This window comes from Limanda limanda, chromosome 22 (assembly GCF_963576545.1).
Source record: "Limanda limanda chromosome 22, fLimLim1.1, whole genome shotgun sequence".
Taxonomy (NCBI): Eukaryota; Metazoa; Chordata; class Actinopteri; order Pleuronectiformes; family Pleuronectidae; genus Limanda; species Limanda limanda.
The window spans coordinates 7,689,434-7,716,029 of record NC_083657.1 but is presented as its reverse complement, the minus strand read 5'-3'; the positions used below and the strand labels follow the sequence as shown (position 1 = coordinate 7,716,029).

General features: G+C 43.4%; 4 protein-coding genes across 10 annotated transcripts in view; 2 read left to right on the top strand and 2 right to left on the bottom strand.

The window, feature by feature from the left end:
- Positions 1 to 793: 793 nt before the first annotated feature.
- gps2 (G protein pathway suppressor 2) lies at positions 794 to 5,432 on the top strand. Of its 3 annotated transcripts, none has more exons than XM_061095727.1 (11): positions 794 to 938; positions 1,848 to 1,965; positions 2,626 to 2,735; positions 2,865 to 2,977; positions 3,085 to 3,164; positions 3,272 to 3,351; positions 3,534 to 3,699; positions 3,891 to 3,974; positions 4,096 to 4,172; positions 4,397 to 4,492; positions 4,796 to 5,432. In XM_061095727.1, the coding sequence occupies exons 2-11, from the start codon at positions 1,872 to 1,874 to the stop codon at positions 4,886 to 4,888; spliced, it is 993 nt and encodes a 330-aa protein (XP_060951710.1). In that variant the 5' UTR covers positions 794 to 938; positions 1,848 to 1,871; the 3' UTR covers positions 4,889 to 5,432. The 3 variants fall into 3 exon arrangements, with proteins under 3 accessions (XP_060951710.1, XP_060951709.1, XP_060951711.1); XM_061095726.1 differs by having other exon boundaries at positions 2,560 to 2,735; XM_061095728.1 differs by lacking the exon at positions 4,397 to 4,492 and having other exon boundaries at positions 2,560 to 2,735.
- Positions 5,433 to 6,158: 726 nt separating this feature from the next.
- Positions 6,159 to 11,145, bottom strand: LOC133028728 (eukaryotic translation initiation factor 5A-1-like). Of its 3 annotated transcripts, none has more exons than XM_061095724.1 (6): positions 10,758 to 11,145; positions 8,945 to 9,114; positions 8,638 to 8,742; positions 7,918 to 8,049; positions 7,660 to 7,732; positions 6,159 to 6,319 (listed from the first exon to the last, which is right to left on the bottom strand). In XM_061095724.1, exons 2-5 carry the CDS (start codon positions 9,110 to 9,112, stop codon positions 7,670 to 7,672), a joined length of 468 nt encoding a protein of 155 aa, XP_060951707.1. In that variant the 5' UTR covers positions 9,113 to 9,114; positions 10,758 to 11,145; the 3' UTR covers positions 6,159 to 6,319; positions 7,660 to 7,669. The 3 variants fall into 3 exon arrangements, with proteins under 3 accessions (XP_060951707.1, XP_060951705.1, XP_060951706.1); XM_061095722.1 differs by having other exon boundaries at positions 8,945 to 9,117; positions 10,758 to 11,144; XM_061095723.1 differs by lacking the exon at positions 6,159 to 6,319 and having other exon boundaries at positions 6,422 to 7,732; positions 8,945 to 9,117; positions 10,758 to 11,144.
- A 4,106-nt stretch (positions 11,146 to 15,251) lies between these two features.
- On the top strand, positions 15,252 to 18,991 carry LOC132996068 (Y-box-binding protein 2-A-like). Of its 2 annotated transcripts, none has more exons than XM_061066382.1 (10): positions 15,252 to 15,420; positions 16,292 to 16,355; positions 16,649 to 16,682; positions 16,759 to 16,848; positions 16,919 to 17,161; positions 17,289 to 17,374; positions 17,477 to 17,789; positions 17,921 to 18,052; positions 18,149 to 18,222; positions 18,400 to 18,991. In XM_061066382.1, exons 1-9 carry the CDS (start codon positions 15,339 to 15,341, stop codon positions 18,182 to 18,184), a joined length of 1,080 nt encoding a protein of 359 aa, XP_060922365.1. In that variant the 5' UTR covers positions 15,252 to 15,338; the 3' UTR covers positions 18,185 to 18,222; positions 18,400 to 18,991. The 2 variants fall into 2 exon arrangements, with proteins under 2 accessions (XP_060922365.1, XP_060922364.1); XM_061066381.1 differs by having other exon boundaries at positions 18,146 to 18,222.
- Positions 18,992 to 19,080: 89 nt separating this feature from the next.
- Positions 19,081 to 26,596, bottom strand: part of LOC132996067 (solute carrier family 2, facilitated glucose transporter member 4-like) — a 16,803-nt gene continuing 9,287 nt past the window's right edge. For both annotated transcript variants that reach the window (XM_061066378.1, XM_061066380.1), the window contains 9 exons: positions 24,628 to 24,788; positions 22,763 to 22,887; positions 22,546 to 22,661; positions 22,253 to 22,415; positions 21,754 to 21,941; positions 21,555 to 21,659; positions 21,063 to 21,164; positions 20,763 to 20,966; positions 19,081 to 20,682 (listed from right to left, as the gene is read on the bottom strand). In XM_061066378.1, coding sequence (XP_060922361.1) covers positions 20,467 to 20,682; positions 20,763 to 20,966; positions 21,063 to 21,164; positions 21,555 to 21,659; positions 21,754 to 21,941; positions 22,253 to 22,415; positions 22,546 to 22,661; positions 22,763 to 22,887; positions 24,628 to 24,788 — 1,380 coding nt within the window. In that variant the 3' untranslated portion in view covers positions 19,081 to 20,466. The remainder of the gene's footprint in view (positions 20,683 to 20,762; positions 20,967 to 21,062; positions 21,165 to 21,554; positions 21,660 to 21,753; positions 21,942 to 22,252; positions 22,416 to 22,545; positions 22,662 to 22,762; positions 22,888 to 24,627; positions 24,789 to 26,596) is intronic.

Sequence of the window (26,596 nt, the reverse complement as noted above, 5' to 3'; positions counted from 1 at the left end):
AAACGTAAATATTAAATAAAGTTATATTTATTTAGATAAAGTATACACAATATATTGACACTACATATTAATAATATATAGCAAGGAGGATTTGGGGAAAATACTGAGGATAAGAATAGATTAAATAAATATGGTGTTAGATTTAAAGGGAACATAAGTTCCTTGTGTTATCAAAGGAATTTCTATAACCAACTTGCTTATTAGTATAACATCTTAAAACTAAACTTGAATGAGGACCACAGGGGGACAGAGAGACAGCTCACCTTCAAAGTAAAAGTTCAGGAGGCCGGAGATTTGATATGATTAATGAGCAATGAGTGACCCTTACTCCTTGTGCTAGTTGATGGGAACAATATGTAATTTATACGATCACCGAATATAAACTAGAAGGTTTTGCATTTGAAAAATAAATAAATAATAATAACAACAACTTCACTTTCACACTGATCAGTAGTTGGCGCTATGACCCTGAGGAAATACTGACACATACAGCTGTTCCGGCTTGGACTCTGCACAGTGGAGTTATGACAACTACATATCCTTTTCAGCCAATTCATTTGCCTGAAAAATAATAATAATTATCCTTACAATTTTCAATATGTCTGTCAGTGCCTGTCAGTGCTCGGGCCTTAATTATAAGTAGTAGTATTAGGAGAATTCTAAGTATTTTTGTCTTTGTTGTACGGGAGTTTGACGTCACGGTCCACATACCGTAGAAACGACAACTCCCAGACTGCACGTCGGAGGACAACCCGCCCATCGCACCGGAAGCACACGCACTTAGCATCCGGTCGGGGGGCCGCTGACCGTGTTTATGTTTTGTGCAGATTTTTTTATTCTCTTTTATATGAAACGGCACCAGATTCATATCGAGAGGCTTCAGGGTAAAACCCGCCCGACGGTGTAGTTCTTTACAAACGAGTCACTTTGCGACAAAGGTAAGAATATTTACGTATTTGTTCGTAAAAGTATCGTAAGAATAGATGGGAGGAATCGGGCTAACAGCTAGCAGCTAGCTAACACTATGTACCGAGTATCCGCCCCTAGGGATGTTTTAAATGAAGTAATAACCGCGGGTTTATTTGGTATAATTATGTTTGTATAAAAATTAACGACATGTTCGGTAACGAAGTTTGCTGAGATCGACTTGGATGTACTAACATCCGAAGCTAACAATGCTAAATTAGCCTTTAGCCCTAATGGCAGCTAGGCCTGGAACACGGTTAAAATCTGCGTGGTTTCTGCTTGGTTGTACTAATGATCGTGTTGTTAGATGTTATTTATGTGTCCTCTTAACTAAGTATATATTATTTATATACGGGTGGATGACATGACGCATGATTTTTCTGTAATTAAGTTTGAATGTTTATTTAGATGCATTTAACCACTTAAACAACACATGGATGTGATGCATATTATGGTACTTTGTTTTAAACTTATGATTTTGTATGAAATATCTGTTATGTTTTGATTATATTTTAAGGTGAATACGCAAAATGTCCTGCGGTGTGACCGTAACATAGGTGAAGCATTAAACTTACATATTAACAAAATAAACCAGAAATATCTGGAGCAGGTAATAACTGCCTTGGCATTATGTTGTATATAATGACTTTATTAATATAAGGTTTTAATATGCACAAAACTAGTATATTAGTATTTACAGCAAAATAACCGTCCGTAACACAAATGCTGTCCTGTGGCGTGACATGGAAAACACTTAGCAGTTTAAAAAAATTCAGCATTTGAACATTATAATTTCATAGATCTGTAATCCTCATTAGAACTTTATTAAAAAAAATACTGTTTCACCCTTATTTGTCAACTACCCTTATGTGTCCCCCCAGCTGGCCCCCCCACTGCCTGTCACCATGCCCGCCCTGCTGGAGAGACCCAAGCTGTCCAACGCGATGGCCCGAGCCCTCCACAAGCACATCATGAGAGAGAGGGAGCGCAAGAGACAAGGTGTGTGTGCGTGTGTGCAACATGGGGTTGTATAAGTGTACACATCTCAAGTCTTTTGTGTTTGTACAAATTTAAATGGACAGTTCACCCAAAAATGAAAATCCACTCATTATCTACTCGGCACTGTGCGGATGGAGGTGGTGGGTGAAGTGTTTGAGTCCAGAAACCACTTCTGGAGGGTCGGGGTTAAAGAGTGATGCAGCCAAATCCGATTTAAAGTAACTGAAGATAAAAACAACTGAAAAAGTGTAAAGGAGTACATTTACACCAAGTTTTAAGCCTAAATGTCTCCAGAGAAAGACATCAGAGGACATCTAGTCCAATCTGACTGTCTGGGCTTACAGACACTTGGAGGCATTTTATTTTGAATTTTTTTGCCTTTGGAAAATTCTAATTTAAATTCTATTGGATTTGTCTGCACCGCTCTTTAACCTCTAAAACCCCAGACGTGTTTTTTGGAACTCAAACACTCCCCCCACCCCTCCATCGGCGTAGTGGTGAGTATATAATGAGCGAATTTTCATTTTTGGGTGAACTGTCCTCTTTTTTCCTGGTTCTTCATTTTACTACATACAATGTGGAATAAAATGACAGTGTTTTCACCTCCCAACCGTACAAAACCACCCAATGTCCTCCACTTGCCCAAACACAACCTTTCAGAGGAGGAAGAGGTGGACAAAATGATGGAGCAGAAGATGAAGGAGGAGGAAGAAAGGAAGAGGACAAAGGAAATAGAGGAGAGGATGTCCCTGGAGGAAACCAAAGAACAGGTAGGAAAAGTGATGAGATAAATGCAAACACTCATGCAGATGTGGAAGCTTGAGGTTTCTGTAGCAGAAGATGGCTTTGCCTCCTTGGCCTGGGTTCAGAATAATCACGTCTGGTAAATTAACTTTCAGGTAATGAAGATGGGGGAGAAGCTTCAGGGCCTGCAAGAAGAGAAGCATCAGCTTTTTCTACAGCTCAAGAAAGTTCTCCATGAAGAGGAAAAGAGACGGAGGAAGGAGCAGAGGTAGTGTTTCTGCTAATTATTAAAAATCCATTTTTTAAACTTTTATTTTAAGGGTTTGAAGGAAGTATTCTTTGTATTGACTTTCATTTCTTCCCTGTCTTCTCCAGTGATATCACGACACTGACATCAGCCAGCTATCAAACCAGTCTGCCCATGCATGCAGGGCAGCACCTCCTCAGCCTTCAAGGTGAGAGGTTGTCCGGCTTTTATTTATATTCTGACCTGGTCTGGGGCTTATGTGGAACATTGATATTGTCCGTCAGCTGATCCCTTTCTCTCCATTTCCTCTCTCAGGCGGTTCCGTCAGCCACAGTCGACCTGGTGCTCTGCTCGGAGAACGAAGCAAACAGCTGTTCCCCACCACTGTGATTCCAGTAGGTGTTCACTGGTCTCTTCACAAACACTTTCACCTTTTAAATTGACCTAAATTGCCCCTACATGTTTTTGGTATTCTCAGCAAAATGTTGTAATTTCTATATCTTCAAACCTTTTAACCCTGAAACATTTAAGTAAGAGTGAAACCTGTAACTCTCTCTTCCTCCTCCCCCTCTTTTAGACACGTCACTACCAGTCGCCGAGCTTCAGCTCGTCCTCAGCAGAGCACGGGCAGTTCAGTGGGAGCCAGGGCGTCCATGAGCCCTACGGAGTGGCTCAGTCCCAGCATCCGTCCACCTACGCCCCTGGACCATCTGTCAGTTTTGCGAGCAGCTCTCAGATCAGAGGTACATGACGTGTGTGTGTGTTTAAGTGTCAGGGATCACACATAATTTTTAACAGGCTACATTCTTACTTATTTGATAACTGAACTTCAGTGATTCTTCATGAATTCCTGAGACTAGTGTTCTTAATGCTTGATGTGTTTTACTCAGATGTCACATTAAAGTGCGATGTCGTTACTGTCGTTCTCTCTCAGGTGCGTCTGCGTTTCAGGCCATGCAGTATCTCCCCCACCAGCAGACTGGTTACCCCGTCCACAGTCACTTCACCTCCCAGCCTGGTCAGTCTTTAAAGAGTGTTGACAAATAATATCACCCAAATACATTGAAGTAACCTAAAAGCAGATGCTGCACAATATTGTCAAAATGTACAATAGATGGTAACTTGTGTATCTGCTGCAGGATACATCCCCGGAGCAGGGATACCTCTTCAGAAGCAGCTGGAACATGCCAACCAACAGTCGGGCTTCACTGATGCTGTAAGACCATTTCAAACCTCACACAAGCTTCATTTAGAGTTGATCAGTTTGATTCCAGACACAAAATAAAGAGTAAACTGATGGAAAATAGCTATTTGCATCCTGGAATCTAGTCAATCCAAACATGTTATGGAAGCATCTACACTGAAACTGATATATTCCTCAGAGTCTTGCTTTGCACTTCATCTGATTAGAGATTTATATTTTTGCCTCTTGCCTAACAGGGCACTTTAAGGCCGATGCACCCACCAGCCATGCATCCCTCTGCACCAGGGCTGCTGCCCACACCGTCAATGACGGTGCAGATTCCCACGGCAAAGGTGAACCCCCAAAACGATCACACACATACAGCTCTTTGACTTTTCAAATTGCGTCCAGTCAGATCTGATTGGAACTAAATTTAGTTATTTTACTTTTGTTACATCCGTGGCATTGATTTTGCTTTTACAGATTATCTGGTTAAATTTTTTTAGCAGGAAATCTTTTGTTAGTTCTGATTTCCCAGTCCTGACTCTTCCAACCTTTACTTTATCACTTTTCTCTGCCGCCACCTTGTGTTTCTAATCACGATGTGCACCACATATACCGGAAAACCTCACCGTGCTCTATCCTTCCATCTCCAGGCCCAGTTCCAGAGCTCCCCCCAGAGCGCTCCTCGCCACGGCTTCCTCCCCCACAGCCAGAGCGGCCAGAGGTTCTACCACCACGGCAAGTGAACTCACAGCCACGTGGAGCCGGCTGCGGTTTCACAGCTTCACTCTGGATTCTGGAGAAACTTTTTGGACGAGTCATGACTCTTCAACAGAACTCATTAAGTTGGATCACACCATCATATTTGTGTTTTATTTCATGTATAGAAACTGGTTTTAAGTTGTGTCTTGACATGTGCTTTGATTTTTGTTTTTTACATGACTTTAAATAATGTTAATTTGTAAAATAGCCCTATTATTTTAACGCTACTCTGGAGGTGCTGCTGTGCACTGAAATGTTAATACCTGCATGAACCAGCGCTTATTCTCTGTGAACTAACATCTTTCAGTGCGGTGCTCAGCGTCTCCGCAAAGGCACAAAAAGCAGAATAGAGCAAAAGCTTTCAGTGGCGTTGGTGGTTCATCACGTCCGACCCAACGTTAACTCAAGACGAACTTGTTATTCACACCAATGGAGGATTTCCTGTGTTTTTCCTCTGCTGCACAAATCAAGTCGGTTCTGTTTTAAAAGCTTTTGTGTTGCTGAATAAAAAACGATGAGTAAACGCCACGTGAGTTTGTGTCATCTTTATTTTTGCGTGGTCATGGAGACATTCTGCTGACTCGCTGGTACAAACCCAAGTCAAGGAAACCAATCTGCCACAACTTGTCTGCAGAGTTCTCCAAATAGACCAAGTCGTTTTTTTTCTTCAAGCAGCTGTGAAACGGCCCCTCCCTCTGAGGATCTGACTTTTAAAGAAGCAGATTAAGTTAGGTTGAGGTTTGAGAATTTGTTCGTCGTGGGAGCAGGGTTTATTATTTTCTCTCGAGACAAAAAGAACAACCTGGGTGTGCCGTGTTGGTAACCTTTTGTTTAATAGACAAGTTTCAGGTGATGAAATCAACAGCAGGACGGACTTGTTCAGATGAATCGCTGAAAAGAAAAGGCTCCGTACAGAAGAGACAAAACGAGTCACGTGTCCGGTCTTGTACGACACTCGCACTGAAACAAGACTCAACAGAACGATGCAGGTCTACAGTTGAAGCCCTTGATAAAACAGGGGAACGTTTATAACAAATCCGCTGTGAGGTTATCTACGTTTTTCCTTCCCCTGGTGGAAGGTAGCTACTCGGGTGTTTGCAGACCTACTCAGTGATTAGTTAGAGAACCTTCCTCGTCTTTACATCTGTACATCTGGACTTGGATGTGTTGCTTTAATCATGTGTGAATGTACATATTTTTTTTTTTTTACAAGTCGAATTTCCAATCGTTCATTCGAGTTCATCTCTAATCGAAGCCAAAGGTCGGAAGGTCAGAGAACAGAGCAGTGGAGAAAAGGGAAAGAGAGAGAGAGTATGAAAACCAAAAAAAGACGAAAAAGAAAGAAAAGAGGTAGAGTAGCATTGACGAGGCAATGTCTCCTCCTCTTCCCCAGGTCCAGTGCATCGCGTGTGCCCCTGAAACAGAGTCACAGAGAGGAGGGGAGGGGAGGAGCCAGAGGAAGGAGGAGTCAGAGAACGGACACGACAAGAATCAAAAAATAAACACAACAGAAACAATTTAATGAAGCAGTCGCTGTTTTTAGCTGGAGCCTCCTCAGAGGCAACATGCACGTACAACACTGTCTTTTATTTGTGTGGACACTTTATTGCACAGCCCACAGTTTTCAAGTGAGAAAGTGCACAAAACAGTTTTGACCTGAAAGTTACAACGATGCTACGAGGAAGTAACAGGAAGCTCGAAAATATACAATATGAACCTTAAGCTTTCCTTAATATTTTGAAAGTGCTACGCAAAAATGATACACATGCTCCTAATAGTGTTAACATGAGACAGAAAGTACACGGAGGGGGAAGGCAAATCCATCATTTCATACAATCGTTTCATTGATCACATTTAATTATACATTTTTAAAATCTCGGATAAAATCCAATGTCAAACAAACATATATATTTAACACATGGATATTAGTAAAGCCTGATTGATTTATCGATTGGTCAATAAAATCGGCCGATACAATTTGAGGCTTTCACAGTGTTTGTGTTATGTTTTCTAATATAAAACATTTCTTTTCTATCTATGATTGCATATCACTCTAGACGGAGAATATCAGACGACCTGTGTTAAAATGAGAAACGAGTTATGATTCAGGTTTCATAAATAAAGAAATACTTAGTGTTTTGCCTGGTGAGCACCACATTATCATAAGAATCAGGACTTAGGAACTGTGTCTCTTCTAGAGAAAGAAACATGTTTGTTGCTGGTCGCCTGTAAAGTGCGAGCGAGTCAAAGGATTTTAATATTTCTCAAGAAATAACGAGATTGGTTCGAGTTCTCTTTGCTGCTTATTTTATTGCTCGTAATATCAGGGCATTCAAATATTTTTCATATGGCTTTAATACTTTGCCATATAATAACGCCGTCTTCAGAATCATGGCCACATTAAAAAATATTTATATATTTCCCAATTGATCAGTTGATCATTTCTTACTGCCTATTTTGAGTATCGTCTCCAGCCTCAGAAATCCTCATCACTCGGGCTCTAGATTTAAATCCACACTAAAAAACTCTCTCATTTTAAAATGACTGGAGTTGCCCCCCCCCCCCGCTCCACCAATGAACAATAAACTCCACATGATATCACACACACACATGCACTGGCATGGCACATGCTGGTGGCTTGTGGTGTGACACCCAAACACAACCAAAAACACACACACACACACTCCTCTTCAGGCAGGGTTGGGAAAGGTGCTAGATGAGGGGGGGGTCCAAACTGCTGTGGCTCTGTATTTACCTGCAGTGGCTTATTTACCCAAGGCTTTGATGCCGATGGCGACTTCTTCCTCCATTGCATTAAGAACGGTGATCTGGAAGAAGGAGAACAAAGTGTGAATGTATGTGTGTGTGGTTTGGTGAAGACATGTTCCTCATGGTTTAATGGCAGCATCCTTGACTTAGTGTTTTTAAAAGGCTAAAAGGAAAATGAATCCACAATAAGCCATATGTGGGTTCCACAGGAGCAACGAAAGGAGAGGGAGGTGACGGTACTGACCAGGATCTCCTCTCCGGCTTCGTGCTTGATCTCGATCTCCCTGCCCAGCTCTCCCTCCGGGATCTTCAGGTCCTCTCTCACCTCGCCGCTGTCCTGGAGCAGAGACAGGTAGCCCTCTGTGATCCCAATGAGCTGCAGGACCCAGGGACAGGAGCCAAGCAGAGGAAGGGGTCAGGAGTGTGGAAAGACAAGTGGTTTTCTTATTCACACACAAACATTTCAGAATTAATCATTTTCATTACGCAGGCTGCTGACGTTATTGTTTCTTGTCTTTGTTCTGTAACAATCTTGGTGCTTTTTCAGATTAGCAACCAATTGCTAATTGTCCCCTCACGGCCATTTAACCACATTTCTGAAAATATTCTGCTTATTAAAGATAATTTGTGAATATTACAGTGTTATCTAAGATGTGATTTTACCACTGATTTGAAATAATATACTTCTCAAAACTGAATAAACATTTTATACTTGCAAAGAAGAGGCAGTCCTAGTTTTCTGTCACAAGAACATTTACACAAAATGTGCTAATACTTATAGGTAATGAATATATATAAGATATCTATAGTTTATATGTCTGTAGTTGTGGCCCCAGAACAAGCTTTGAGATGTGACACAATCTGAGTTTATGATGGAGTATAGAACAGACTTATGTAATATGAATCCTATATACTTGGTAAGAAACAGTGAAGACCTATCTCATCTGTCCTCCAGCTGTCTCACCTGGTAATCCATTCTCTTGATGTTGGGGACGTCCATGTTGTGGGTTGAGGGACAAATGTCCTCGTACTTCTTACCAGAGAAGATGTCGATACCAATCATGTGCACCTGCAACAGCATAAACAAAGAAAACATTCATTGAAACTAAATATACACAAATGACTCGGCCAATGGTCAGAGGATCTATTTAGGACACAACTATTTTCTGACCTTTTTTATTTGATGTTTTATATAGATTAGTTTGTATGAGTCATGCAGTAAAGGGCAAAATAAATGTCCGTCAGGGGAAACAGTGACCAGGTGAACTGACCTTGGCGTGGCCGTGCTTGCCGGTCTTGGAGGTGGACATCTCCACGATCTTGCAGGGTCGACCTTTCAGCAGAACAAAGCCATTTTTGCGCAGGGCCGAGCACTGCTGTGGGTAAGTGGAGGACGCCCCTGCGTCCCCGGTCTGGAAGTCCAGGTCTGCGTCTGCCATGCCTGCTGTGGGGGGGCCAAAACACAGCGTGGTGGGATTTAGAAAACTGTATTATGATGAGAGATTTGAGAATATAGGACCAGATGTTGAATATCCATCGCTACTGGCTTGTATGGCAGCACTATGAAAGTGGATCACTTGAAACGTAAACCACTTTTTCATGAAACAAAAGATGCCTTGTGTAAAGAATTGAAATGTTTACATACAACAAAATCAACGCATGAAATTGGCAATAGAATTGGGATTTCAAATAGTTAATACATGATTAAAATGATAAGAAAACACAACTGGAGGTGTTCAAAACAAACAAACAAAGCTGCTAAAAGAACGCAAGGTGTGATATCCACAAAGAAGCTTCCCTTATCCTAAATAAATATTGATCAACACGGCGAATATTGTACTATTTGTTTTTCCATCATTATCTTCTTAGTCTCTGAGGTTTGGGCTGAGATAACTTTTTTTACTTTATTGGTGCAACTACTGCGTTACTACACACACACACACACACACACACACACACACACACACACACACACACACACACACACACACACACACACACACACACACACACACACACACACACACACACACACACACACGGGGTAAAGTATTTGAACAAGCTGGAGAATATCTATCTAACAAAACTTTAATAAACACCAGATAAAGAACCTGAGATTTAACGAGTGCCATGAGTGCTATGTAACACAAGTACAATAACAATAGCTGTATTAAAGTGTATTTAAATTAAAAACAAAATAAGCTTATTGTTTAAAAATGTGCTTCAGGAAAAACAACTTGTACCCCCCCGTAGTTGAGCAGTTTACTGCCCGGTTGTGGTGTCCGGTTCCCGGGTAAAGCGTTAAACTCAGGGCCGCTAATCCGCTTTAATGAGCCACAAATCAGATCTCAAGCCGGGTTTGACTTCCACTACCCGGGCCTCCATGTTGTCCACCGAGACGTGTACCGGGGGTAAAGTGTGTTTACAAAGTGGGACCGCAGTGGTAGAACATGAAGGAGTCGATTGAGGCCTAGTGCCCACACATCGAGCCACAAGCCCCGGTAACCGGACCGTGTGTGTGCCCGGATCCATGCGCCCTGCCCCGGCTGCACCGAGGCCGAGCCCCCGCTCACCAACCACCGTCCCCTCCACACACTCCACCCCGGTGTTCGAACCCCGTCTGCCCGCCCCGGTACTACCGTGGCTCCCCGGTGGTTTCGAACCCGCCGCTGCCCGGTGCCACAGCCGTAAAGCGGGTTAAATATCTGGCCCGCTAGCGCCCGGGAGTGACTCAGCTAATACCGTGATGGCTGCCCGCGGAAACAACATCACTGAGTGGGGCCAAGTTCACAGCAGGTGTACAACTTTACTGTCAATTAACATGTCAATTACGGTAAATTACACTTAAAAGAGCCGCACAGGCCGGAAGAGGACCCGGGTGTAATGTCTGGTTCTCCATCCCAGCTTCCGGGACGGGGTGAGGCGGGTTAGCTAACCCGGCAGGAGGGCGCTAGCTCCCCGCACGGTTCTCCCTGCGCACCGGGGGGCGTTTAAAGGGGTTTTTATCATAATAGAGCCGGGGACTGGCTCCTCTGCTCAGGCGCAAACACGCCCCGTCTGCCGGGTGTCTGGATGGGAACTCACCGGAGTGTGTGGTGCTAGCTCTCCTCTCCTGGTGACCTCGTCTCCCGCTGGTTCCACCTCCTCTGGTGCCTCCCTGCCGCCGGGCTGGAGAGTCGTCTGGCTGGCTCCGTTAGGGATGTCCCCCCCCCCTGTCTCTCCTCTTTCTGAGCAGCTATCTTTCTTTGCTGGTTGATGCCGGGTTCATTCCTCTAGTGTCCGCTTGGCTCCTCTTCTCTCCCCGCTGTGTGTGTGTGTGTGGTCCGGCTTCGAGTTGACCTCGTCCACCTGGTCCTCCCCCTCGAGTCACAGTCTGCTGCCGGGCCGAAGAGAGTGTGAGCCCCGCAGCTTCCCGAGTGTGAACCGTCAGTGGCCTGGTTCTCCACCTTCTCCTTCTCCTGCTCCTGCTCCTGCTGCTCCTCCTCACCACGGCCTCCTCATCACACCCGACTGTACTTCCTCTGACTGCTGTCACAATAAAAGACCATTGTCCAATACAAGACTTCTTCTCCTCCTTCCTCTTCTTCTTCTTCTCCTCCTCCTCCTCATCGCCCTCCTCCTTCTTTATCCTTCCTCTACTTCTTCTCCTCCTCCTTTTTCTTCTCTCCATCCTCCTCCTTCCTCTTCTTCTTCTTCTCCTCCTCCTCATCGTCCTCCTCCTTCTTTAGACTTTGTCTTCATCTTCTCCTCCTCCTCCTCCTTCTCTCCATTCTCCTCCTTCTTTGCCTCCTCTTCCTCCTCCTTCTCCTCCTCCTTCTTTATCCTTCCTCTTCTTCTCCTCCTCCTTCTTCTTGTCTTCATCCTCCTCCTTCTTCTTTGCCTCCTCTTCCTCCTCCTTCTTCTCCTCCTCCTTCTTTATCCTTCCTCTTCTTCGTCTCCTCCTTCTTCTTGTCTTCATCTTCCTCCTTCTTCTTTGCCTCCTCTTCCTCCTCCTTCTCTTCATCCTCCTCCTTTATCCGTGGTCTTCTTCTTCTCCTCCTCCTTCTCTTCATCCTCCTCCTTATTTGCCTCTGCTTCCTCCTCCTCATCTTTTCTCCTCTTCCTCCTCTTCCCCCTCCTTCTTTATCCTTCCTCTTCTTTTCCTCTCCTCCTTCTTCTTGTCTTCATCCTCATCTTCCTCCTTCTTTGCCTCCTCATCCTCCTCCTTCTTCTCCTCCTTATCTTGTCACCTCTTCTGCCTCCTCCTCCTCATCATCTTTTCTCCTCTTTCTCCTCCTTCTCCTCCTCCTTCATCTTCTCCACATATATATGTGCAACCTAGTAGATCAGATTCTCTTGCAACTACACTGTATTACACATTATTATATTCTACCTTGCATTACCATATAAGATAAAAACTCTAAACTAACGTGACAGGCCCCATCTCCATGATCTCTCCATCCCTGACAGCTCCATCCTTTTATTATGTTTATTCTTTATGTTGTATACACTTCATACATCGTTTATTTTGTCCACAAGTTTCACCTCCTATAGATAAAGATGTGCTATAATAGGTATTAACGTGTAGATGGTTGTATTCTCAGGAAATGCAGGTCAGAGGCTGAGGGCAGGGGTCTTGGTTTCATGACTGCAGGTTAATCAGCTTTCTGTAAAAAGCTTTGCAATTGTAGAGTTTGGTTGAAGATTATATCTATAAAGATTATTTCACTTCATATTTCCTGTATGTGATGCACGAACAGACACTTTTACACTGAAGTTGCAGCTGCATCTTCCTCTGTCTCCTCCCGGCTAACTTAGTGTAGCTTTATGCTGCTTCTCATCCGTGATGCCAATGAAACAAACAGACCTCGGTATGTTGGCACGTTCTGCGCATGCGTGGCGTTTCATTCTAGTGCCCCAGGGGCCACTCGATTCTTTCTCTCCACTTAAAAACATACAGTGGGATAATTTGGTTAAAAAGATAACAAAAATGCACATATCTGTCACCATGATTCATCCAGAACCACTTGTGACAAGGAAAAAAATAATTTTCAAATGGTTGAAAACTGTATTTTTATTAGTTTTATCTCTGCTTTGTTTAGTTAGAAGTTGTAAAATGAGTTTTGATGCCACATTCTAAGGCCTGTAAGGTGCACATATGCATTTATTTGAATATGGTGTGGATCAATGATTGCACAAGACTTTGCATTCACTAAATAAAATGAAATTATCAAGATCCAGGTATCTCTTCTTATGGTTTATCCTGCAACTTTGAAATATTTCTGAATCCAGGGCCTTCAAGTTCCTGACAGTATGGTTACCTACTTTCTATTCAGAGGCCCACATGGATCCTGTGATCACTGAATGGTTTTGCCAGTTCTTGCAGCCGCCGGGTTAAATTTAGATCAGTGAAACTCTAGTTCCATGACCTTTGTGCCGGGGGGTGAATGTAATCAAAGGCATAGTTGACCCCAAAAGGAAGATTCAGTCATTGCTGTGTTGATATGTCACATGAAACTCCACAGAGGAGTATGAACATCAAATCTCCTCAGAGCATAGTAACTACGTTCAAGTAGTTCAATGAACTATTTATTTACACGTCAAATTTATCTTCAAGACGGTGATGACATCCATTACGGAAGTTGATTTTTAGAATTAAATTAGAAAGAGTTAATTGTTTCCCACCAGTATGACAGCCCATTATATATGATCTTAAAGTGTATCACTATACTGGCCCAAAACAGTAGTGTTCATATGAACCTATCCAACAGGTTGAAGCAACAAAGTAATTTATCTGTGATGGTTTAATCATAGACTTTGTACAAAGATGTGAAGTCCAAGCATAGACCGTATAGTCCAAGGAGTATTGATCGCCCCCTGGTGGCTGGCTCCAGTAAAGGTCACTTCTATTCTATTTTTTCTCTGCTCATTGCAAGAAAAATGCTTTCTAGATTGATTAATTGATTTGACTAGTTATTTCGAACTTTAAAAAAAACAAATTTCTATATAAAATAAAATCTAAATATAGATTTAAGATTGTATAAAGTAAGAACAAAACAACAATAAATAAATAATAATCAGACTTTCAATGAGAAACATAAATTAACAACCGATGTCTGAAAAGGAGTAGAGAGAAGCAAAGATGCTTGTCCAGCCCTTTATCTATCAATACATCAATATCAATCATCGTTATCAATATCTATCATCTATATCAATACATCAATATCTATCATCTTTATCAATACATCAATAATTCAATTCATCACACACATGCATCCTCCTCCCCAGTGATGCTACAGGTAAAAATGTAAAATAAAGTAAAAGTTGACCTGTGGCAGTTAAGAGTTCAATATTAAATAGCATATAAAACAAGATTTGTAGTAAGTAAGACCAAAACAACAATAATTAATAAACAGACTTTCATTGAGAAACATAACTTATCAACTGATATCCGAAAAGGCGTACAGAGAAGCAAAGATGTGTGTCCAGCCCTTTATCTATCAATACATCAATATCTATCATCTATATCAATACATCAATATCTATCATCGTTATCAATACATCAATATCTATCATCGTTATCAATACATCAATAATTCAATTCATCACAAACATACATCCTCCTCCCCAGTGATCCTACAGGTCAAAATGTAAAATCAAGTAAAAGTCGACCTGTGGCAGTTAAGAGTTCAATATTAAATAGCATATAAAACAAGATTTGCAGTAAGTAAGACCAAAACAACAATAATTAATAAACAGACTTTCAATGAGAAACATAACTTATCAACTGATGTCTAAAAAGGAGTAGAGAGAAGCAAAGATGCGTGTCCAGCCCTTTATCTATCAATACATCAATATCTACCATCTATATCACTACATCAATATCTATCATCTATATCAATACATCAATAATTCAATTCATCACACAGATGCATCCTCCTCCCCAGTGATGCTACAGGTAAAAATGTAAAATAAAGTAAAAGTTGACCTGTGGCAGTCAAGAGTTAAATATTAAGTACAAGTACATCAAAGTAAAAATGTGGAATATGGCCAAAATGGCCACTAAATGCAAAATAGCAGGTGTTGTGTTTTTCCAATTGCACCTAAAGACTTTTTAGTTTGTCTGGTCATGATACACCTGTGTATCGATTTTTGTGAAGACCGGTCAATGTGAACACGTTCCAGGGGTCTCGGGGGGCACCGTTGAGCCATTTTGCGGCGCCCATTGAAAATTCCTTCAGAATACGTAAATTTTCACCACTTTCTAACTTTCTGCAAATTTTGGTAAGAATTTGAGCATGGTAAAGCCTCAAAAAGCCAATTAATTTGCCTGAATAATAACAATAATAATAATTCTTACAATTTCAATAGGGCCTCACCTGACCTTTGATCAGTGCTCGGGCCCTAAATAGCATATAAAACCCCTGCTCATAAAGAAAACTGTATATAAACTATATAATCCAGCTCCTCTCACCTGCACTTCTACTTCCCAATTGCCCGCAGCCTCCAGCCAATCACAGCCCGGTTCCCGGACTCTCAGGAGCCAATGAGGGCGCGGCCTGCTCGCTGAAGCCGGAGGGGAGGTCGTGATAAAAAGTTGCAGGAGCCGGAGGAAGGCGAGTTCCGGGCCGATCAGGAGGGCGGAGGGGACCGAGGACACAGACGTGCGTCCAACCGACAGAGAGCATGACCGACGCCGAGGCGCAGAGCGATCCACCATCGGCCCCGGTGGAAGAGGACAAACCACAGCCGGAGAGGAAGGTCATAGGTGGGTGAAGGGACGCAGGTGGAGCCGCTGTGTGTGGAGAACGTATTCATCACTCCTGGGGATGAAGTTTGTCCATGTTGGAAATAAACAGTTTAATGTTCAGTGACAAGTTGAAGATTAATTTTAAAACCACGTCGACAGGCAACTTTGATTCAATCACTGATTAACCTGTGTTTCGTTTTTAGCAGCAACACGTGTCCTGGTGGATATTTAACCATTTACTGTGAACACCAACATGGAAGCTTTTACCAAAAAGTTTAATTTCTAACATGCAAATAAAAAATGGAATTCTTTCTATTTTCCAAGTAGTTTAATTTCTAACATACAAATAAAACATGGATTTGTTTCTATTTCCCAAGTAGTTTAATTTCTAACTTACAAATAAAACATTGGCTGCTTTGTTTTGACATTTTCTCCAACTTTGTAATCGAACTTCTCCATTTAATCTGTGTGTTACTTTAGAATTTGGCTCAAATCCACGTTGTGTTTTTGAATCTGTTTTTCACACATTACCTAAATGTCCTTATCCGCGGCCACGCGCCCAGCCGGACGTGTGCGCGCCCCTGTGCAGGTGCAAATGATCTTCTGCCAATTAGATGCGTTCAGGTGTTTTTGTTTTTCATGGAAAAACTGAGCATTGAGGTGTCTTGTCTTTGCTGAACTTTTTGTCTAGGTGAGCAGCGTGTACCTGTGTTATGAGTGCCCCCTCCCTTGTGACTCAGTTCAGAGCTTGTTTTCAAAGTGTTTCACTGTTAATGATTGACTCGCAACACTCTAACCAGCGAGGTGCCGTTGATGCAAGTGAGATAACAGCTAAATTGTATCAACGTCTGCATAATGTGACTTAATCATGTGCTACCTGCTGTTGCAGCCACCCTGGTCCAAGGCACGGTGAAGTGGTTCAATGTACGCAACGGCTACGGCTTCATAAACAGGTAATGTTTCTACATGCAATCCTCAAGTTTAAGTTGATTTAAAAGCTGCATTAGCAATTCAGCAGAGCGCATAACTGCAAGGCACATCAGTCTCCTTAGATTCAAACTGAACACACTTGTAGACATCATCCCCCTGAATACTTGATTTCACGGAGATCGGTATAATATTCCCTGGGAAATCCATCAATCAAATAATCCCTGGATCTGTCAACTGATTCAGATTCCCACCCAAGTCTGTCCAAGTTCCAATCTGTCCAGTGTCAATTTTCTATATGAGCTTTTATTTTTGGCAGGAACGATACCAAAGAAGATGTATTTGTTCATCAGGTAAGATGAGCCAGATTTATATTTGAAAGCTACAAGGATGATATGCCATCGTTTGATGCTGAGTCCGTCCCCTCAGACGGCGATCAAGAAGAACAATCCCAGGAAGTTCCTCCGCAGCGTCGGAGACGGGGAGGTCGTAGAGTTCGACGTGATTGAAGCAGCCAAGGTAAGAATCAGTTTCAGAAACAAATTTAAGAAGTTTGCCAGTGTTAGAATTAGTCTTTCCTGTCTCTCAGGGCTCCGAAGCGGCCAATGTGACCGGCCCCGGTGGCGTTCCAGTCAAAGGGAGTCGCTACGCACCCAACAAACGCCGTTTCCGTCGCCGGTTCTTCCCCCGCAGCCCTGGGTCCGGGGACCCGAGCAAACCAGCAGACAGCCAAGCCCCTGTTGTCAAGGACGAGGGGTCCGGAGAGAGCGATGGCCTGAAACCACAGCCGCGCCGCCGAAGGCCCTTCAGACCACGGCAAGAGGCACAAGAAGTAAGCTGGAGCAGAGGGATGGGTTCTGGGTAATCAACCTGGAGAGATGAGCAGAGCATGGAAGATGCTGCAGGAGGGTGGGAACAGACTTTGAGTGGAACCAAGAGCTGTGATGTTTTGTTTTCAGGGCGAGTCTGGAGAGCAAACTAACGGCGTAACAGAAGGTGACCAGCAACCACAACGCCGTTCTAGATTCTGGCGTCCGTACCGCAGGTGACTCTGACGCTACTACCTGAAATTCTACAAGTTTGGATCACTTCTAAAAACCAGAAGTTGAAATAATTTACTCTTCCCTCTTGTGCGGGGGGTAAACAGACCGTTTCGGCCTCGCCCGACTCCCGATCAGGCTGCAGACGGGCAGCAGGCAGCCGGGGAGGACCAGAGCCTGGACCAGGGTCAGGACCATGGTCAGGACCAGGGCCTGGGCAAGAGCCTGGACCAGGACCAGGGTCAGGAGCGGGACCAGGGCCAGGAGCAGAGCCAGGAGCAGAGCCAGGAGCAGGGTGAGCTGAAGCAGGCAGAGGCCTCTGAGGGCCCGCAGACCAACGGAGAAGCCGATGAGGGCCAGAAACCACGGCGCCAATCCAGACGCCGCAGGCAAAGGAACTCTGAGTCGTCTGTGTCCAAAGTGAGTGAGATTGTACTGATACTTCACCTTATGTGGATGTGTAAGTCATTTCTCGACTTTGGCATCCATACCTTTCATACTGGAATTCCTGGCTAATTAAATGTTGCTTGCTTGAAACACATATTTAACAGAATGATACAGAGAAGTCTGCGTCGGAGCCTGGGACCCCGCCTCCGAACTCCAAACCAGCTGACCTAAAATCGTCTTCCAAATCCCCAAAGTCTTCTCCGAAGAGCTCTCCCAAAACACCCAGATCACCTGAGGTAAGATCTGGAACTTAGAAATATCTTCATCGTGCATTATCACTACTGTTTGCTTCGATTGGACAAATATTCTGACTGTCCTCTACCTCACAGCAGGCAGCGGACGCAACAGTCCCAGCACCGACAGAGTGACATCACTGAGAGGACAGTCACATGACCTTTGGCAAGAGGTGGGACTCCGTCTTTGTTTAACGCAGGGAACGTTTTTACTCAAATTCAGGATTTCAGATTTAATATAATCCTCGTTTCAGGGTTTGTGTCTTTTGTGTTTTTGTTTCTGTAGCGTCTTTCTTTCACTCCCTGTGTCTCTGTATGAGTTTATTTCCTCTTTTGTGTGTTTCTTGTAGGTCCTTGTGGGGGGGTGATGACTGGACCTATTTCAGAACATGTGCACTACTCTCCCCTCCCCTGCACTCCCGCACCCGCCAACCCACAATCTCATTGGACTCCTTCCTCCTCTCCTTTCATCTTGTCTTGTCCTGTCTAGTAACTCTATGTTTGGAGAGGGACGGGGTGGGGAACAAATGGGATCCAGGTTGGTGGTGGGTGCATATTTAGAAATTAAAAGTACATCTTTAAAAGAAAGATCTGCTTGGTAGCCCAGTTATTCCGCCCCCCCTTAAACAATTTTTCTTTGGGCACATCAAGTAGTTGGGAGAACCAGCCTTGAATTTTATTTAACTTAATTTGGTCAAAGGGGAAAACCAGGCAGGTGTGAGGGGGGTGGTGCATTATGGGAGTCGGTTTAGTTACGTTTCCACCTCAAATCACTTAAAAACCTACTGACTCCCGTCATCGTCCTCAGTTGAGGATATATATATATTGAAAAAGAAACTTATTTCTTTTGTTTTACTTATTTGTGTGTGCTTTTCTTTGGAGGGGATAATGTGCAATGTCGGTGCTGACAATAGTAATAAATAAATCATGTTGCAAATCTCAGGATTCTGTCCTTATTTGACGATCGATAAGAAACTCCTTTGAACAGACTTAAAGAACAAAGATGTCGAGTCATTAATGGACGACTGGAAGGTGTTTTCAGATATATTATTTACATTCTTTCGTCACAACATCGATATTCTCTCTGTACAATTCCTCCCGGAACGTGTTTCCTCAGAAGGTAGTGATTAAAAGAACAAATGGCACATTGGTTTCCACAAAAACACACAAACTTGTCATACAAAACTCATCTACGAGATTATCTTTACAGGCGGCCTTCTTCAGATTGCACGTCTCGCTTCAGTTTACAAAACTAAACGCCAGCTAGAGAGTATAAAGAATTAGAACCTCACACCTTTTTTTTAAAACTAAATCAGTAACCAAACTACACACTATGTACACATGAAGTATTAAAATAGACTTTAAAAGTAGTATTTCTACAGGTTGTGCAATGAGTTTGTCATGATCGGGAAAAACGATTTGCCTTTAACGTAACTGGGAATGTGCCTCATGATTTAAAAACCCCAGTTTGGCAGTGAAGACTTTGTTTCTCTACGTTATCGGGTCACCATGTGCTGCTGGCACTCCACCATGTTAGGTTTGTTCTTTACTCATGTTTAAAACAAGACTTCTAACATAACACTTAAGGAAATAAAAAGATGTCTATGATTTTTCTGTTTAAATAAACTAAATTCTAAACCAGGGTGTTACCTAAATACATTAATCCTGCACTTGTAGGATTTAAACCTTGATTCATTCCAGTTTAGTTCCAAACCCTTTTAGATTTATTATCTCTTCCAAGGAGGTTGTTTTCATCTGCATTTGTTATTTGGCAAGATTATACAAAAACTCAGATATAGGACCAGGAAGAACCCATTCAATCAAATAATATAGCAAGAGTATGTTTTTCAACATCGCTGATATCTCAGAGAAAACTTATCTAGACAGGAAAATATCAGACCTGTTTAAGGGACTGATACTTATGTGCATGTGCAGATCAAAATCTTTAAATGTGGTTTCCTAAGGGTTTTGTTGCCTTTTTTCTTTACACAGCAGAATGTGACCCTCCAGTGGTTTTTCATTAACAAGACCTTAAGTGTGTTCCCAGCTTTTGTACAACATCGACAAGCTCAACTCCATATATATATATATATATCTGTGGATAATTTTATAAATAAAGTGCAGGAAATCCTCCCCTCTCCACTTTCGATTTATCAGTGTTGCAACTAAGTGCCTCAACAGTCCAGACACCTTCTCATGTGCATCTTACCTGGTAAGAGCAGTGGTACCGGCCAATTCAGAACACCCACACTGTCACACAACCTCAACACTTCTATGGCACCACAATCTGAATATGAATACAACGATAGACCTCGATATACATGTCAGAAAATAAATTGTTTGGAGTCGGGCCCATAGACGCGGATCATCCCAAGCTGTACTCAGTCCCATCCCAGCTCCGTCTCCCTTCCAGCCCTTTAGTTGATGCTTTCATCGCCCAAGTAGTCCAGCTCGGTGGGCTTGTCAGCGTCCATAACCATGTCCATCATTCCTCCCGCTGAGTGCTGGTGGAAGCTTGCAGAGATCTGGTCGAAGGTCCGTCCCTGCGTCTCTGGCACGCGGAAGAATGTGAAGATGAGGAAGAAGAGGAGGAGTCCTGCGAAGATCAGGAAGACGTATGGCCCACAAAGATCCTGCGGAGGACGGCCAGGTTAGACAACATTCGAAAGGACAATGGAGGAAAATGCTCGAGCTACTGCAGTGGGATACTCACAGCGACATACTGGAAGCACATGCCGACGATGAAGTTGGCCGTCCAGTTGGAGCAGCCGGCCACCGCCATCGCAGCCGGCCTCGGACCCTGAGAGAACAACTCGGCCACAAAGAACCAGGGGATCGGACCTGGGCCCACCTCGAAGAAGGCCACGAAGCCGAAGATTGCCAGCATGCTGACGTAGCTCATCCAGGCAATGCTCTCCTGTCAGGCGGAGGAAGACGATGGTTCAAATTAGGTTTAGTGGAGACGTATCCAGTGGGATGCAGTGTGAATAGTTTGCATCTTTGGGAGACTGACCAGTAAAGCGAGAGCCGTGGTCATGATGACGGCACAGACGCACATTCCTGCCAGTCCGAGCATGTGGAGCGTCCGCCGACCCGCCCTCTCGACCAGGAAGAGCTGTGGATGAAAGATGAGTGTTTGTGACAATTTCTACAATAATCCGTCCAATAGTTGTTGAGATATTTCAATCTGGATCGGCCATTTCAATCCCAAGAGCCGTGTTGCTAAAAGAAACATCACATGACTCATTGTATGACTTTGAAACCTCTCGACTTGCCAAACCAAACCAGACGTGATGATGCAGGAATGAAAATGTCGGCCTGCCTCTTCTGTTATCGTATTTGCTTTTTGATAACAGTGTTAAACAGTAATGGAGGCGCACAGAGCGAAACTAAAAGGTTTATCGGGCTAAATTCCCCCAAAAGATCAGATGCTTCAAATGAAATTCTCTTGTATGACGGAGGGAGTGCATGAAAAAGGCGAAGGTGTGTAGGTGCGATTACTCACTGAGACCACAGTGAAGGCACAGTTCACCACACCAGCTCCTATAGTGGCGTAGACTGGACTCTGGACTCCTGCCTTCATGAATATACTGGTGGAGTAGTAGAAAATCTGCAGGAGGGGCGAACACAATCACTTTTAGTGTCAATATTACCCTTCACTGATCGTCTTTAAAGCCTGAAGGATGTGGGGTATCTCTACTCACTGCGTTGACCCCCGACAGCTGCTGGGAGAGCTGCAGCATCATGGAGATGATGATGGGCTGGCGGTAGAGCGGCGAGCGAAAGAGCTCCAGGATGGACACCTTCCTCTCCATGTCCATCCTCCTCTTCTCCTCCTTCATTTCGGCCAGCATGTCGCCCACGTCCTGCCGGCCCGTCAACCTCCTCAGACCTGGAGTGAGCATGGAGAAGAAGAGTGCACGTTGGACTGACGGGACATGTTCAAGGACATTTTACGCCGAAACCCACAGAGTCAAAAGGCCAATTTAAGATCTTATATGGAAAAATACGAGTATCTCTTTGTACAGACAGCAAGGTAGTGTACTGTAAGTCAGGAATCCCCCAACGTTTCAGGCCCTGACCCCAAAAACAGCTCCATAGACGTCGGACCCCATTTTTCCAGAGGATATTAATATGAGCTAGTTTGCAAAAACTCTCCTTAGAACTTAAATCAAGAGTTTTGAGTGCTCCGGCACCGCTCACCTCTCTTGGCCTGATGCTCCTGGCAGCGGACGATGTACAGGAAGCGGGGGCTCTCTGGGCAGAAGGGAAGAAGAGCCATCTGAAGAACAGTCGGCACCACAGTCAAACCCAGGAGAACAGGCCACAGGTGCTCACCACCCAATAAGGACTCCAGGCCGAGAACCTACACGGGAAGAGGAACCAGATGAGATTTAAAAGATTCGCCAAAGTATCTCAACATGAAACACTGACATAGGAACACGAGACATAAAGGGACATCATGTTTGTCCGTCCACATCGCTGTGGGGTTGTACCTGTGCAATGAGAATACCAGTGACTATAGCCAGCTGGTGCAGCGTGCCCAGTGCTCCTCTCAGGCTCGTTGGAGCGATTTCACCCACGTACATCGGCGTCAACCCTGATGCTAAACCTGCAGAGAGGAAAAGATGGACGACAGACTTTGTAGAGTGTGTATCACGCATGAGGGAGACGACAAATACAAAACACAATGTAACAGAAGGGCCTGCTCACCACAGTAGGCCCCGATGACAAACCGTCCGAGGATCATCATCTCAAAGGAGCGACAGAGCTTGGACAGCCCCATCAGACTTCCCCCGATGAAGGCAAACAGGTTGTTTATGAGCATGGCTTTCCTCCTGGAAAACAAACACTGGGTAAGCATTTTTGGATTCATGCTTCTCAAACGTCTGGATTTAACATTGAATTAAAAAGTCAATTATCTTGTTTTTCAACTATAATGCAGTTGTTTTTAGCATCATATGATTATTTCCATTTAACAATATGACATGATATTTACACTGTTAGACTGGAGTTGCTCCTTCCAGCTCACAATGTTTATCCCCAAAAAAGTAAAATATATGCAGCAGTTTTTCAGCATTCAGATTATGACAGAAGCTTGGTATAATTGTTTTTAAGAATTATATTTATTTCACTGCTGAATAGTTGACTGAAATCGACTCTGGATACAACTGCTGTGTTTGTTTACCTCTTCTCAAAGTTACTGAGACCACACATGGAAAGCTGGTCGTTTATTTAGCCTCTAGGTGGCAGTGTTGCACTAAAACACTGGAGTCCCTTGATGTTATACTGAAATGATTCTTTTCTGATAAGTGGATAAAAGGTAACTAAGAAACTATGAATAAAGCAGTTGCAGATTGGCGGTAGAACATTTTTTGAAGATATTTTTAAACTATCATAATACGTTTTGACAGAAAGTTGTGCAGAAAAATGGTTAAAACAATGGTTGATCTGAAGACTGCCTTAAAATATATGTAATTAAGACATTTAAAACAATAAAACATATATAATAATATTAGTCTTATATAGTTTTGTTAAAAATTTTACCTTAACTGACCTCTAGTTGTGTGCATATACCTCCGCAAAGGCCCAACAGTGCCCTTAGGAAACCACATGTAAATGAACTAGAACCACATTTCTATTTGCATTTGCATCAAAGTTCACACACTCAAATATAAATCCCCTCAACATGTCTGATTTTGTTCCACAATTAATTATTCTCTGAGAAATCAAGGAAAATAGCCTCTCGTGCAACGTTAAAGACGGAGGAAACAAATCTGCCCCCTGATCCATATCCGCAACAACATTTATTTTGTTCTTCTGTGGTTAATGTTCCACCCTTCCACAAAATTGCATGGATACCAGATCCCAGGTCCTGAGAAAACACATAAAATATGTATTTCAGAGATATTTACCAGAAACACGAAAGGCCCGGTCACTCTCAGTGTGGAGGGTGAGCAAAGCTCGGCTGGTGGTCAGGTGACCTCTGTGTTCACTGGAGACGCATCGAATCCCTTTGACCCCAGAGGTCACCGCAGCTCCACCGTTTCCACCAGCTACACAGAGCGACACCCTGAGTGCTCCCACCAACCCCCCTCTCACCTACTCCTCCACAGACCTCCTGACACAGTGCTGCCAGCTCTGGGGAGATCTCCTTTCAGTCAGTGGAAGATGTGGTCTCCAGTTCAAATCCCAGCTCAGGTTACAGTGGGAAACTGGGCCGACAGGGAGCGTCCAGGTCAGAGTTTCCCCTGAATGACTGAAAATGGATGTTTGGATCCATCTTGGATCCACACAGCGGTGAAAGGGAGATACTCATGTGTGAGCCGCTGGGGTATTTACTACTTTATTATTACTTAAATTTGCATTTGGTTCAGGATATAGTGAATTTAAATGTGGTTTCACAAGGGAACTGTTGGGCCATTCAGTGTTCATCTGAACCTCCTCTCATTGCATTCACAGTCTGAGTCTTTAGATATGACTGAGTGTCAAGTTTTTTGATTTTAACTTTCATGCATTTGCAAGAAAACCACAAACTTCAACTTCAAGTAGCGAGTGCAACCTCCTGTTTCCCCTACCTGCCCAGCCACTCCGAGACAAAGCCCACGCAGAAGGAGGACAACATGCCACCGATGGAGAAGATGGCCACAGACAGGGACCAGAGGGAGGTGAGGGTCCCGGTGGGGATGGGCTCTCCATACCGGTGAATCCATGTCGCGTTGTAGTCCTGCTCAATGATCTGCAGGGGACAAAACAAGGCAATTAGAAACTGGGATTCGAAATCTGCATTTGTAAAAAGCCGAGGATGTTTTATTGTAAGTAAATTATATGTTATATAAATCATTTAAGTTTTTAGACCCAGCTCTATTTTTTGGTTTCATACGTTCTTATGTGACATGAATAATGTGTCTGAATGTGACCTGCAGCCTGACCTGTGGCCTACGGCATTTTACTGGTGTGTTAATGGTGCCACATGAACAAGAGCTACAATCCAATACACGATGACCAGTAAGAGAATGCAACACACACACACACCCGCACATGTTAAGATACAGCAGCCGCTCGTCTTCTATTCTGGTGTCGCTTTGTGTGTGTGTGTGTGTGTGTGTGTGTGTGTGTGTGTGTGTGTGTGTGTGTGTGTGTGTGTGTGTGTGTGTGTGTGTGTGTGTGTGTGTGTGTGTGTGTGTGTGTGTGTGTGTGTGTGTGTGTGTCTCTGGAACTGTGTCAGCTGAGTCCAGTTTGCAGCTGAGGGTCAAGGTAAGACAGATTTACGAGCAGATGCCCGAGCACCAGCACGCGGCGAATCGGAAACATCTCACCTGACTTGACTTCAGGACACTCGTCATCTCACTGAATGACAGCGGGGGGGGGGGGGGGGGGGTGTGACAGCGAGCTAACAGCTAACAGGCTCTGTTCTGCCAAAACGCACTTTGTGTAACCTGGCACGGCTGAAATGACGCATGGGTTTTTGACTTTGTTTGGGGAAAGATAAGTTAAACACTATAAAGAAGATAATTGACTAGTTGTGGAACATGTGGAACATCTGCTGTAACTTCCTAAAGTATAATATATTGAAATAGATGGTCGTTGATCGCTACAAGTGGCTGAAATCATATTTTCTCTTATTTCATTTATTTAAGTACAATGTTGAGGTTTGTAGTCTGATAATTATCACAGTTGCATATGTAAATATTTTATATATGTAAATCTAAAAAATACAAGCATATCATTATTGTGATATGCTGATGATTTGTGGTACAACTACTATTACTCTTATTGTAATTACTACAATAAGTACTAGAATAAATTATTGCATATTCAACCTATTTTGAACTTATTTTACTTATACACAATTTTTTAATAAAGATATCGGTTCAAACCAAACCAAACTGTGTCTATACTGTTGGTGTTGTTTGTGTGGAGATATCTCAAACTAAAATTATTCATAGACACGTATATTAAAGGTCCTGATTATAAAGAGCCGGGTGCTGCATGCACCATCATCATAAATCACACAGCGCTAAGAACATTTCTCACATGTTGTCCTCAAACGTTCCTTCATACTACACATGCACAGAGAGCAACAGCGTGTTATGGACGACTCGCTGCAGCATGTTGTCGTCCAGATGTGACCAAAACAAAACCACCTAAGAAGTTGTGTGTTCCACATGAACCAGACAGGCGTTCTCCCTTTGTTGTGTTGACACAACGAAAGGACGCACGCCTCTATCTGTCTCTCTCTCTGTCTGTCACTCTATCACAATCAATCTTTGCCTTTACAGTCACTCCCTTGCACCAATTCCCTTGCACCTCGAGGCAGCTCGGCGTCATGTTGTGGCATCAAACACGGCACCTTGTAACATCAGGAAATATTTGAGTAACAGCTGAGTTGACAACTGGTTAAATGCCACTGTGTTAGTCACCCAGCATGAACCAGCACCTCTATAAACACCAGCTCTTTTCCCCGAATCCAGACTCGTACTTGCATGGTATTTTTACTTCGGGGAAGGAGGTGATGTTTTCCATTTTTTGTCCGTTTGCTTGTTG

Bases quoted from the DNA above. Each gene is read 5' to 3' on its own strand.
- LOC133028728 (XM_061095724.1), bottom strand. From the start codon at position 9,112: ATGGCAGACGCAGACCTGGACTTCCAGACCGGGGACGCAGGGGCGTCC. The intron at 8,743-8,944 runs GTCAGTTCACCT...ATGCTGTTGCAG, and splicing joins GCAAGCACGGCCACGCCAAG to GTGCACATGATTGGTATCGA. The intron at 8,050-8,637 runs GTGAGACAGCTG...TGGGTCCTGCAG, and splicing joins TCAAGAGAATGGATTACCAG to CTCATTGGGATCACAGAGGG.
- gps2 (XM_061095726.1), top strand. From the start codon at position 1,872: ATGCCCGCCCTGCTGGAGAGACCCAAGCTGTCCAACGCGATGGCCCGA. The intron at 3,165-3,271 runs GTGAGAGGTTGT...TTCCTCTCTCAG, and splicing joins GCACCTCCTCAGCCTTCAAG to GCGGTTCCGTCAGCCACAGT. The intron at 4,493-4,795 runs GTGAACCCCCAA...TTCCATCTCCAG, and splicing joins TGCAGATTCCCACGGCAAAG to GCCCAGTTCCAGAGCTCCCC.
- LOC132996068 (XM_061066381.1), top strand. From the start codon at position 15,339: ATGACCGACGCCGAGGCGCAGAGCGATCCACCATCGGCCCCGGTGGAA. The intron at 15,421-16,291 runs GTGGGTGAAGGG...CTGCTGTTGCAG, and splicing joins GCCGGAGAGGAAGGTCATAG to CCACCCTGGTCCAAGGCACG. The intron at 17,375-17,476 runs GTGACTCTGACG...GGGGGTAAACAG, and splicing joins TTCTGGCGTCCGTACCGCAG to ACCGTTTCGGCCTCGCCCGA.